The following is a 12418-nucleotide window of genomic DNA, read 5'->3' on the forward strand; positions in this document are numbered from 1 at the left end:
TCGCCAAAAACAGCCCCAAATCAGTCCTCACCCTGGCAGAGCTGACTACATCGCTTCCACATGCCCACGTTGTCCCAGCGGAACTTGGTGTCCTTCCCTGCGGAGATGGTGTAGGTGTAGCGCACGTCGGGGGGCAGGAGGGACCCCACAGACAGCACCTGGCACAAGCAGACAGGGGAGATAACAGCATGGAAACACGATGTCATAGGACTTGGTGAAACGTATTGTATTCTAACTATTGTGGAGTAGGGGAGGTAACTCATGGTTAATCTAAGTCTCATTCCAAGGATCCAGCCCATCACAAATGGCTATATCACATTTATATATCACAGCAATACCACAGCTGCATCAACATGAACTATTTCGTCGAAATGAAATAAATATTGGTTGAAACAAAAATAAATATATACCATAAACCGTCTATAAAGCGACCCCATGCATAAGAGTTGTCCCCTGTACAAGCCTTCAAAATCAATGCTAATTTATATACCCTGCCTATTAAGCGAATCAGAATGAAGCACGTCACCAACACATACACACTTCCTACATCTGCAATAAAAACGTGTTTGTCTTCCACAGAAAAAAATTACATCGTATCCCTTCAGCACATTCAGGTTTAATGAACAGATCATTATTAAAAAAACCGATCTAATTCTAGGTATGAAAAACTCGCCTGGTACAAAACTATATACGGTAATATATATAAGAATATAAAATTGCAAAAAAATATTTTCTTTTCAAGATTCCAAGAAAGAAAGATCTTCAGTCAAGTAATATGTGTACTATAATTAATATGCAGCTCAAGCCAAGACTGAAGTAGGGCCACCTTGTGGTTAAAGGTTTTGTTTTGTTTGTTTGTTGTTTAATGCCGCACTCAGCAATATTCCAGCTATATGACGGCGATCTGTAAATAATCGAGTCTGAACCAGACAATCCAGTGATTGACATCATTCGCATCGATCCACGCAATTTGAATCGATGACATGCATCAACCAAGTCAGCGAGCCTAACCACCTGATCCCGTTAGTCACCTTTTACGACAAGCATGCCAAAGTTAAAGTGTCACACCTGAGGCCTAGGTTCGATTCCCCAGGTATAATGTGTGAAGCTCATGTCTGGCAACCACCGCCATAACATTGCCAGCATCCAGCAATAATATTGCTGGCATAAATAGCCAATGATATTGCTGGCACATAATAGGTGCGCAAAACGTCTCTCTCTCTCTGTCTCTCTCTCTTATTGAAGCACATTTAGCTCCAAGGTGATCACAGTGTCACACCTAAGGCTTAGGTACGTTCCCTAGGTATAATGTGTGAAGCCCATTTCTGGCATCAACTGCAATAATAATGCTGTCATAAATCGCCATAATATCGCTGGCACATAAAAGCTGCACAAAACGTCTCTCTCTCTCACTGAAGCACATTTACCTCCAAGGTGATCACAATGTCACACCTAAGGCTTAGGTACGATTCCCTAGGTATAATGTGTGAAGCACATTTCTGACATCCACCACCATGACATTGCTGCCATCCACCACAATATTGTTGGCATGTTGCTAACAGCTGCATCAAACGGCACTTCCTCCCAGAAGTCTAATTACCTCCACAGTGATATCCTCTCCGATCATGCGCGTGGAGTTGATTCTCTCCACGGGGACATTGGCGCCGCTGTATTCTAGGTAGCCATTCTGTACCTTAATGCTCCACTTCTGGGTGCGGACAATGTGGTCGCCGTTCAGGATGTATTCTCCTTTGCTGTTCCTGAGAGCTGCAAAAATATTTTAAATATAATCACTTTGAATTCTAATTGTAGTTGTGTATCAGTATTAATCGATGCTTTCTCAGAGGCTGATATTTGCCCCAAGTCTAAAAAAATGTAAACTTGACTGGTATTTATTAAGATATCTCACATTGCAATTGACAGTTGTTGTGAGCTTCGGAAGTATTAATTTAGGATTTTGTTGTCGTATTGAAAGAAAAGATATATTGTTTTTGAGACAGTCATAAGTGTGTTTCCCCAAATACTTTACAAATTTATGGATTTGGAATTGCCCTTTTGAAATAGAATTTTCCCATTGGTGCCAGACAGTGAGGTTTTTATTGGAGAAAGAATTTTTTTTTTTACTCAACAACCAAAAAACAAAATACCGTATTCGACACAATAAGCGCCGAGGGCGTTCTCAAAATTAGGAATAGGGGGCACTTATTAGAATATTATTTTGGTGAAAGATTGTAAATTTCGTAGTTTATGCTGACAGCCTGAAATGTTTATATACAGCAGATATATTTTTCCAGAATTTTATTTCCCATAATCAAGGTTGCATATAACACACGTATCATACACGAATAAATAAGTCTTGTGTACATTGATCAATCGGAAGGGGTGCTAATTTGGATTTCACTAGCCAATATATTAGCAAATATCTCAGTGGGCGCTTATTAGACGGGGCGCTTATTACGTCGAATACAGTACTCACATTACCACAGCTTCAGAAGTTCACCTTAATTCTGATATAAAACACACATGAGAAACTAGATATTTTGTACAAATGACAAAATATCCAATAATAATCATTTTTGTTTTAGCTCTTTGAAGCACAATATTTTGTGACATCCTCCTTGAATGACCTTCTATTTTGTTGCCAATGTTGACAAAAGAAAAAGGATTGAAATTTCCCTGGTATCTAAGGATTGAAATTCTTAGTCGTGCTACTGGAGAACTCACACAGATAGTTCCAGTCGTTGCTTGTGTTCTGGTAGCCATGCTGCAGGATCTCGATGTTGGTCGCCCCGCTCGGGACTGTGATCACCTTGTTGTAGCCTACAAGGAACATGCTGATGATGAATTCCACTGTCAGTGATGGGTATTGGCCTGAATCTCGTATTGCAATGTTCCAGGTATTGCAATAAAGTTTATTTGTTGTTTTACGTCGTACTAATCAATATTCCAGCTATATGACGGCGGTCTGTCAATAATCGAGTCTGGACCAGACAATCCAGTCATTGATATCATGAGCATCGATCCATGTAATTGGGATCGATGACATGCATCAACCAAGTCAACGAGCCTGACCACCTGATCTCGTTAATCACCTCTTACGACAAGCATAGTCGCCTTTTACGGCAAGCATGGGTTGCTGAAGACCTATTCTACCCCGGATCTTCACGGGTCCTATTGCAATAAAGACTCATGAATTGCAATATACCACTATATTCCATGCGTTCTTTCACATATAAGTTGTTATGAACGAAAGTATATATAGACCAAAACATTGATCTTCCCCTTCACAACTGCATATGCCATTTTGTTGGATGTTGCTATGGTCATAACAACAATAACAACAATAATAATGTAGGGTACATATTTTTCGCTAGCCTCCATACACTCGGTGCATGCTCAAAGCGCTACATTATAACCCCGCTCATTGTGCACTTGATTTTCATTCTCAGCTCCCTAGGGAGTATACAACCCAAGTTGCCTGTGGGGCGCTAGAAGATTAACAGTCACATTATGTACCAGAAGCTGGTCCAGAATAGTTTTTGCTTTTTCGACCACAGGAATCAAGTTACTTATTTCTAAATTTCTTAATTTTATTTTGACTTTTCACTTATGTAAGCTTTGCCAACAAGACATAAATATGCATGATTTTGAAACACAAAATGTCTTTTCCAAACAACTGTGTGTGAGCTACAAGAGTTACTTCCCTTACACCATGTAATGTATCCATCTATTTTTGACAAAATCGGAAGGGTTTCATATCATACTCAGAATACTGCAGCTAATACACATAGACATAGACCTACATGGTTTTGATGGGTCTCGACTAAGCAATGGCCATTTATTCTGGCCAAGTAAAACCTTCGCAACTACTATAGGTCATTATGGAAAACATGATCTACGCTGCACATTTCAGAGTTTAAAAAAAGATTAGAATAGCAGTTGTTTATGATTCATAGTGTAAAAAAAAATTATCGTGTATTATGCGCTTTAAAAAACCACATCGTATCCCTTCAGTGAAATAAGGTGAACAAACAGGTAAAACAAACTTGGTCAATAAAAATATGAAATTTGATGTAACACATCACTAGACACTATGATTGTGATACCGATCACTTGACGCATGATTTCACAGAAATTAATGTAAACATTATTAAATTAAATTTGGAATAAAATTAATAAAATATATTACAAACCTAAGTCCAGATAAACAATGAACACCTTTTTATAACCAAATAGTATAATAGTGGGATTAAATTGCGTACTTCAGTCCGGATTTGTTGACTGGTATTTCTGGTGTTACGTGATCGCAGTGATCAGCTGATAATGTTTTTTGAGATGGGGAAAACATGTTGTCATATGGATAACTTGATATATCAAAACTGTAAGTAAATTTTGGGAGCCATGCTTTACCGCACACTATAACCTAGTTAGCGCTATATTGAAGAGCGCAATCATGGCAATAACGAGGGAACATTGTACATAAAATTCTTCTGCCCTGAAGCTAAAGTAGAACATGTATCTTTTTTTAATTTGACATGAGTTTACAACAGAAAAAAAGGACCTACACTAAAAGATTTTATTTCATCATTGACATTTTCATGGTCATGAGAGAGGAAGAGTGGAACCGTGTCTGTGTTCAGTTCAGAAAGCATAGTTCCTCCTACCATATTTGGCGTTGTTGAAACGTCCCCTTTCAGACTTGCAGGAGGAGTTGTCGCCACCACAGACGCCGCACCGATCTCGTTTCATGTGGGAACCAAGACGATTGTCACAGCCAGCTCTCTGAAACAGAACAAGTGTTCTCTGTAAAGTCAGAGTGACACATTTCCATGTAGTTATTCCCTTGATCAAAGGCTACCCTGGGTTTTATGAAGTAGAAGCAGCCATCAAATTTCCATTTTTAGGATTCAAACCATGGACCTTCTTATCCGAGGTCGGACGCCTTGTCCACATGGCAAAACAGGTTTACCCCATCAGCAAGCTGACAAGGTAAAGATGTCATCTGTGGGATGACTCCACACCTTGTTACATACTCCCTCGTCAACAGACGGCACCTCCCAGGTGACCCAATAAATGTATCATATCATTGCAGAAGGCACAAAGGATGAATTTGCAAATTCAACTCCCAAATGAGTGAGGTGAAATGGGGTTTAACGTCACATCCAAGATTATTGCACTTATATAGCGACATGCATGTACGTGTGTGTGTGTGTGTCTGCTTGTACTAGTCCGGACTGATGCCGATTTATAGTGCTAGCTAGCTCACTGAGATACCATGCCGCAGTTTAACATGAATACCCCACTCAGACACAGTATACTGACTCCCAGCCGACCAGTCCTTGTTTTAGCCCCTTAATGACGAGCGCCAGACAGGGTAACAACAAGTACCATCTTTTAACGTCTTTTGGTATGACGCGGCTGGGGATCGAACCCTGGACCTTCCACTCTCTGGGCAGACGCTCTACCACTAGACCACGGAGGCGGTCTCCAAATGAGTGAGTGACTGTAATTTAACCCACGTCTGCATTCTTCCAGCTTTATGATTACAGCCGGGGGGGCGCGGTGGCCCAGTTGTCTAAGGCGCCGCGATTCGCTGTGCAGAGTTGCGTCCCTTGGGCACGCCAGAAACCTATGATTGTGGGTTTGAATCCCGGTTCGCCCCGATTATGTTTCTAGATTTGTCAGCACCATACCCGTGCTCGTGGGTTTCACCGAAGTGGTAAACGTCTGAGACCTGCCTCACTTTGGGCTTTCCTCCCACATTAAGCTGTCACGCTGTGATATAACTGTAATACTGTTAAAAGCGGCGTTAAGCCCAACTCACTAACTCACTCACTCACTCACTCACTCACTATGATTACAGCCTGTATTTATTCAATTTGGACACACCAGAAACCTACAATTGTGGTTTCGAATCCTGGTTCGCACTGACTATGTTACTAGGTTTGTCAGCACCATACTGGTGCTCGTGGGTTTCACAGAAGTGGTAAACGTCCGAGACCTGCCTCACTTCGGGCTTTCCTCCCACATTGAGCTGACACACCGTGATTGATTGGAATAACGTTAAAAGCGGCATTAAACCAAACTCACTCACTCATTCAAATATGGAAACGGCAAACATGTAAGACCTGCATCCAACAATTTCCTCCGACATTAAGCATGCCATGGTATAACTGGAATAGTGTTCAAAGCGGCGCTAAACCCAAGTCACTCACTCACTCAAATATGGACCCGGCAAACCCCTGACTAAAAGCATGAGCAAACAACCCACAATTAAATTGTTTCTAACCTACTTCTCTCCCTTGATGATTAGAATTCCATAGTTATCTCCCCTTGTCAGTATTCGAGTTCAAATCATTGTTGAGTCACAAACCAATTAACTTGTCACGTTAACATTGATCAGAAATGGTTTGTTTGTGCAGGTTTTAAAGTTTTGTAAAAACAAATTCAAAAGATACAAATTTCCTAAAAGGCCATCTTGTTATTCCAACACGTAACCTGAGAATCAACCTTATGTACAACATCAAAGGCACCTTTATTTATTATTGAAGTATTCGATTCTTAATGATCCAACGTCTAAAATAAATTTGCAATGAGAATCTTAAGTATTTATCTGCAGAGTGGAATGAAATAACAATGAAAACCAACATTCCAAGCCAGAAATCTGTGACAAACTATGAATTGTATATTGTTACATTTCCCTACAATACCAGCATGGCTGACTTACCCTGCACTTGCCATTGACACAGATGTCGTCCGTGTCAGGCCGACACTTGGTCCCGTCGATCACTGTGTCGGCCAACTGGTAGAACGACGACGTGGACTCCGCCTGGCAGTACAGTTTACAGGCATCCTTCATCTGGACTGAAACATTGTGGTCTTGTTACGAACATCTAAGCAGGGGACTTAGGGATCTTTTATTGACACAAATGCTTGTCAAAGTTTCCTAATAGATTTGTTAACACAAACATCAATCAGAAGGGTTTTAATGATATTTTGCAGTGGCATGATCGGAAATTCTTTTTTGGGATTTTTTTGTTAATTTGTGTTTGTCATCACACATTCTTCTGTCATGTGTTTTTGTGACTCTCTCTCCAAACTGCTTCTCTCTCCTTAGTGACGGTCTCTCCTGAATGACTCTCATGCATCCCCGCTCTCCTGTATCTCCTGACTCTCTCCTCCACTAGCTCTTTTCTCTGACCCACACCTGCCTCTCTCCCCCCCCTCTCCTCTGACTGATGTTCCCCCTTCTGCCCTTCTCCTTGGCTTTCTCATCTGACTCTCTCATCTGACCCTCTCACCTGACTCCCTCATCTGACTCCCTCATCTGACTCCCTCATCTGACTCCCTCGTCTGACTCTCTCATCTGACTCCCTCATCTGACTCCCTCATCTGACTCTCTCATCTGACTCCCTCATCTGACTCTCTCATCTGACTCCCTCATCTGACTCCCTCATCTGACTCCCTCGTCTGACTCTCTCATCTGACTCCCTCATCTGACTCTCTCATCTGACTCCCTCATCTGACTCCCTCATCTGACTCCCTCGTCTGACTCTCTCATCTGACTCCCTCATCTGACTCCCTCGTCTGACTCTCTCATCTGACTCCCTCATCTGACTCTCTCATCTGACTCCCTCATCTGATTCCCTCATCTGACTCCCTCATCTGACTCTCTCCGCTCCTTCTGGTATCTCTCGTCACGCCGAAGACCTGGGTTCGATTCCCGACATGGGCATAATGTGTGAAGCCCATTTCTGGTGTCCCCCGGCGTAAAACCATACTCACTCACTCACTCTGGTATCTCTCCAAAACAACATATTTGACCGTCCCTGAGCAAAACTTTATTTTTCTAAAATCACCACCATATCTGACAAATAACAACAAGGCTTTCATGTTTTAAAATCCAACCAACTCAAAGAAGGGGACATGCAATGGTAATGTAGCTCACTTGGATATGACACCGACAGTTTTAAATGTCAACAAAGACAGACACTTACCAAGAGCTGCTGTCAGCATTAATATTCAAACACTTTCTACAAAACCACAGAAGACTAAAAACTAATAATTGTAACTTCTGATTACAATATAAAATCTGTCTTACCTCCTGCGTATTTGGGCACCCATTTAACATTCGCAGGTAGGCCATCGATATGATACCTGTTGCTGAAGTTGGAGCACTGCTCCTCCCTGAAGTCAAGCTTACTGGGAGGGCATATCTGAAATTGAGCATTGAAATTATTGTTATTAAGTAAGAAATTATCCCCTGACAGGATTAATAAATAACATATAGCCTGGTGCTCGTCATTCTCACATATCTTACAATATACGTCATTCCCCAAAATAAGGGAATTTTGCCATGTGGCAATTGTTACTATTCAATTTATACTGAACCAAAAACATCTCTCCCTGATAATCAGTTGTCTAAAAATCAAATTGAATTGATCCCTAACTACAAATACTGACTTTGGTATTGCAAGACCGGTACTTGATCCTCTTTCCCAGGCAGTACTTGCCGCCATTGTCGGGCCTGAAACATGGAAAGGTCAGCTTGACCTAGGTGCAAGACGAACGTAACAAACCACTTGTACCCATCTCCCTGATATAAGTTCCAATCTGACTCAATAATTGAGTTAAATGATACAATCTGTCTGAATTTTAACACTAGGGTGTTAATGGCTTCTCCATGAGATTTCAAGCTGCGTGTTTGTTCCGATTTGGAGTGAATGCATTACATTAGTTTCCCTGCTGCCAAATCTGATTGTATGGGTGAACAGCCTCTAGAATGACTCTACTCTAGATAACATGGGAGCAGGATGCATGGAGAGCTTCCAGTGTATTTTACTGGAGGGGGAAATTGTGATTTTATTGATTATGTCTGTAGGCCTACATTGCATCAGCTATAGCTAATGGTGCATGTTATACTGAGCATTGTCACATTGTTACTGTGACTAATTGAATGTTGTTACATTGTAACAGTGACTTACTGAGGGTTGTTACAGTGACTTACTGAAGGTTGTTACATTGTTACAGTGACTTACTGAGGGTTGTTACAGTGACTTACTGAGCATTGTTACATTGTTACTGTGACTTACTGAGGGTTGTTACATTGTTACTGTGACTAACTGAGGGTTGTTACAGTGACTTACTGGGCATTGTTACATTGTTACTGTGACTAACTGAGGGTTGTTACAGTGACTTACTGAGCATTGTTACATTGTTACTGTGACTAACTGAGGGTTGTTACAGTGACTTACTGAAGGTTGGTGCATTGTTACTGTGACTTACTGAAGGTTGTTACTGTGACTTACTGAGGGTTGTTACATTGTTACTGTGACTAACTGAGGGTTGTTACAGTGACTTACTGAGCATTGTTACATTGTTACTGTGACTTACTGAGCATTGTTACATTGTTACTGTGACTTACTGAAGGTTGTTACTGTGACTTACTGAGCATTGTTACATTGTTACTGTGACTAACTGAGGGTTGTTACAGTGACTTACTGAGCATTGTTACATTGTTACTGTGACTTACTGAGCATTGTTACATTGTTACTGTGACTAACTGAGGGTTGTTACAGTGACTTACTGAAGGTTGGTACATTGTTACTGTGACTTACTGAAGGTTGTTACTGTGACTTACTGAGGGTTGTTACATTGTTACTGTGACTAACTGAGGGTTGTTACAGTGACTTACTGAAGGTTGTTACATTGTTACAGTGACTTACTGAGGGTTGTTACAGTGACTTACTGAGCATTGTTACATTGTTACTGTGACTTACTGAGCATTGTCACATTGTTACTGTGACTAACTGAGGGTTGTTACAGTGACTTACTGAGCATTGTTACATTGTTACAGTGACTAACTGAGGGTTGTTACAGTGACTTACTGAGCATTGTTACATTGTTACAGTGACTTGCTGAGCATTGTTACATTGTTACTGTGACTAACTGAGGGTTGTTACAGTGACTTATTGAGCATTGTTACATTGTTACTGTGACTTACTGAGGGTTGTTACATTGTTACTGTTACTAACTGAGGGTTGTTACATTGTTACTGTGACTTACTGAAGGTTGTTACATTGTTACAGTGACTTACTGAGGGTTGTTACAGTGACTTACTGAGCATTGTTACATTGTTACTGTGACTTACTGAGCATTGTTACATTGTTACTGTGACTAACTGAGGGTTGTTACATTGAGTTACTGAAGGTTGGTACATTGTTACTGTGACTTGCTGAAGGTTGTTACTGTGACTTACTGAGGGTTGTTACATTGTTACTGTGACTAACTGAGGGTTGTTACAGTGACTTACTGAAGGTTGTTACATTGTTACAGTGACTTACTGAGGGTTGTTACAGTGACTTACTGAGCATTGTTACATTGTTACTGTGACTAACTGAGGGTTGTTACAGTGACTTACTGAGCATTGTTACATTGTTACTGTGACTTACTGAGCATTGTTACATTGTTACTGTGACTAACTGAGGGTTGTTACAGTGACTTACTGAGCATTGTTACATTGTTACAGTGACTTGCTGAGCATTGTTACATTGTTACTGTGACTAACTGAGGGTTGTTACAGTGACTTACTGAGCATTGTTACATTGTTACTGTGACTAACTGAGGGTTGTTACAGTGACTTACTGAGCATTGTTACATTGTTACTGTGACTTACTGAGCATTGTTACATTGTTACTGTGACTAACTGAGGGTTGTTACAGTGACTTACTGAAGGTTGGTACATTGTTACTGTGACTTACTGAAGGTTGTTACTGTGACTTACTGAGGGTTGTTACATTGTTACTGTGACTAACTGAGGGTTGTTACAGTGACTTACTGAAGGTTGTTACATTGTTACAGTGACTTATTGAGGATTGTTACATTGTTACTGTGACTTACTGAATGTTGTTACATTGCTACTGTGACTTACTGAGGGTTGTTACAGTGACTTACTAAGCATTGTTACATTGTTACTGTGACTTACTGAGGGTTGTTACAGTGACTTACTGAAGGTTGTTACATTGTTACAGTGACTTACTGAGGGTTGTTACAGTGACTTACTGAAGTTTGTTACATTGTTACTGTGACTTACTGAGGGTTGTTACAGTGACTTACTGAAGGTTGTTACATTGCTACTGTGACTTACTGAGGGTTGTTACAGTGACTTACTGAAGGTTGTTACATTGCTACTGTGACTTACTGAGGGTTGTTACAGTGACTTACTAAGCATTGTTACATTGTTACTGTGACTTACTGAGGGTTGTAACAGTGACTTACTGAAGGTTGTTACATTGTTACAGTGACTTACTGAGCATTGTAACATTGTTACTGTGACTTACTGAGGGTTGTTACAGTGACTTACTGAAGTTTGTTACATTGTTAATGTGACTTACTGAGGGTTGTTACAGTGACTTACTGAAGGTTGTTACATTGCTACTGTGACTTACTGAGGGTTGTTACAGTGACTGAGCATTGTTACATTGTTACTGTGACTTACTGAGGGTTGTTACAGTGACTTACTGAAGTTTGTTACATTGTTACTGTGACTTGCTGAGGGTTGTTACATTGTTACTATGACTAACTGAATGTTGTTACAGTAATGTACTGCAGGTTGTTACAGTGTTGTTACAGTAATGTACTGCAGGTTGTGACAGTGTTACAGTGACTTACTGAATGTTGTTAGTGGTACAGTGACTTACTGAATGTTGTTACAGTGACTTACTGAATGTTGTTACATTGTTACAGTGACTTTCTGAACGTTGTTACAGTGTTACAGTGACTTACTGAATGTTGTAACATTGTTAGTGACTTTCTGATTGTTGTTACAGTGTTACAGTGACTTTCTGAATGTTGTTACAGTGACTTTCTGAATGTTGTTACAGTGTAACAGTGACTTTCTGAATGTTGTTTCATTGTTACTGTGACATACTGAATGTTGTTACAGTGTTACAGTGACTTTCTGAATGTTGTTACAGTGTGACAGTGACTTACTGAATGTTGTTACATTGTTACAGTGACTTTCTGAATGTTGTGACATTGTCTTTCTGAATGTTGTTACAGTTAAACAGTGACTTACTGAATGTTGTTACAGTGTTACAGTGACTTTCTCAATGTTGTTACAGTGTAACAGTGACTTTCTGAATGTTGTTACATTGTTACTGTGACTTACTGAATGTTGTTACAGTGTTACAGTGACTTTCTGAATGTTGTTACAGTGTTACAGCGACTAATAGAATTTTGTTACAATGTTACAGTGACTGAAGGTTTTTACATTGTTACAGTGACTTACTGAAGGTTGTTACATGGTTACAGTGACTTACTGAGGGTTGTTACATTGTTACATTGACTTACTGAAGGTTGTTACATTGTTACAGTGACCTACTGAGGGTTGTTACAGTGACTTACTGAACATTGTTAC

General features: G+C 40.3%; 1 protein-coding gene across 2 annotated transcripts in view; it reads right to left on the bottom strand.

The window, feature by feature from the left end:
- Positions 1-12418, bottom strand: part of LOC124121768 (A disintegrin and metalloproteinase with thrombospondin motifs 9-like) — a 168047-nt gene that overhangs the window by 58094 nt on the left and 97535 nt on the right. For both annotated transcript variants that reach the window (XM_046484832.2, XM_046484833.2), the window contains 7 exons: positions 8464-8527; positions 8102-8216; positions 6728-6864; positions 4665-4782; positions 2725-2820; positions 1601-1767; positions 32-158 (listed from right to left, as the gene is read on the bottom strand). In XM_046484832.2, the coding sequence (XP_046340788.1) occupies positions 32-158; positions 1601-1767; positions 2725-2820; positions 4665-4782; positions 6728-6864; positions 8102-8216; positions 8464-8527 (824 nt within the window). The remainder of the gene's footprint in view (positions 1-31; positions 159-1600; positions 1768-2724; positions 2821-4664; positions 4783-6727; positions 6865-8101; positions 8217-8463; positions 8528-12418) is intronic.

This window comes from Haliotis rufescens, unplaced genomic scaffold (assembly GCF_023055435.1).
Source record: "Haliotis rufescens isolate VD_foot unplaced genomic scaffold, xgHalRufe1.0.p SCAF_23, whole genome shotgun sequence".
NCBI lineage: Eukaryota > Metazoa > Mollusca > Gastropoda > Lepetellida > Haliotidae > Haliotis > Haliotis rufescens.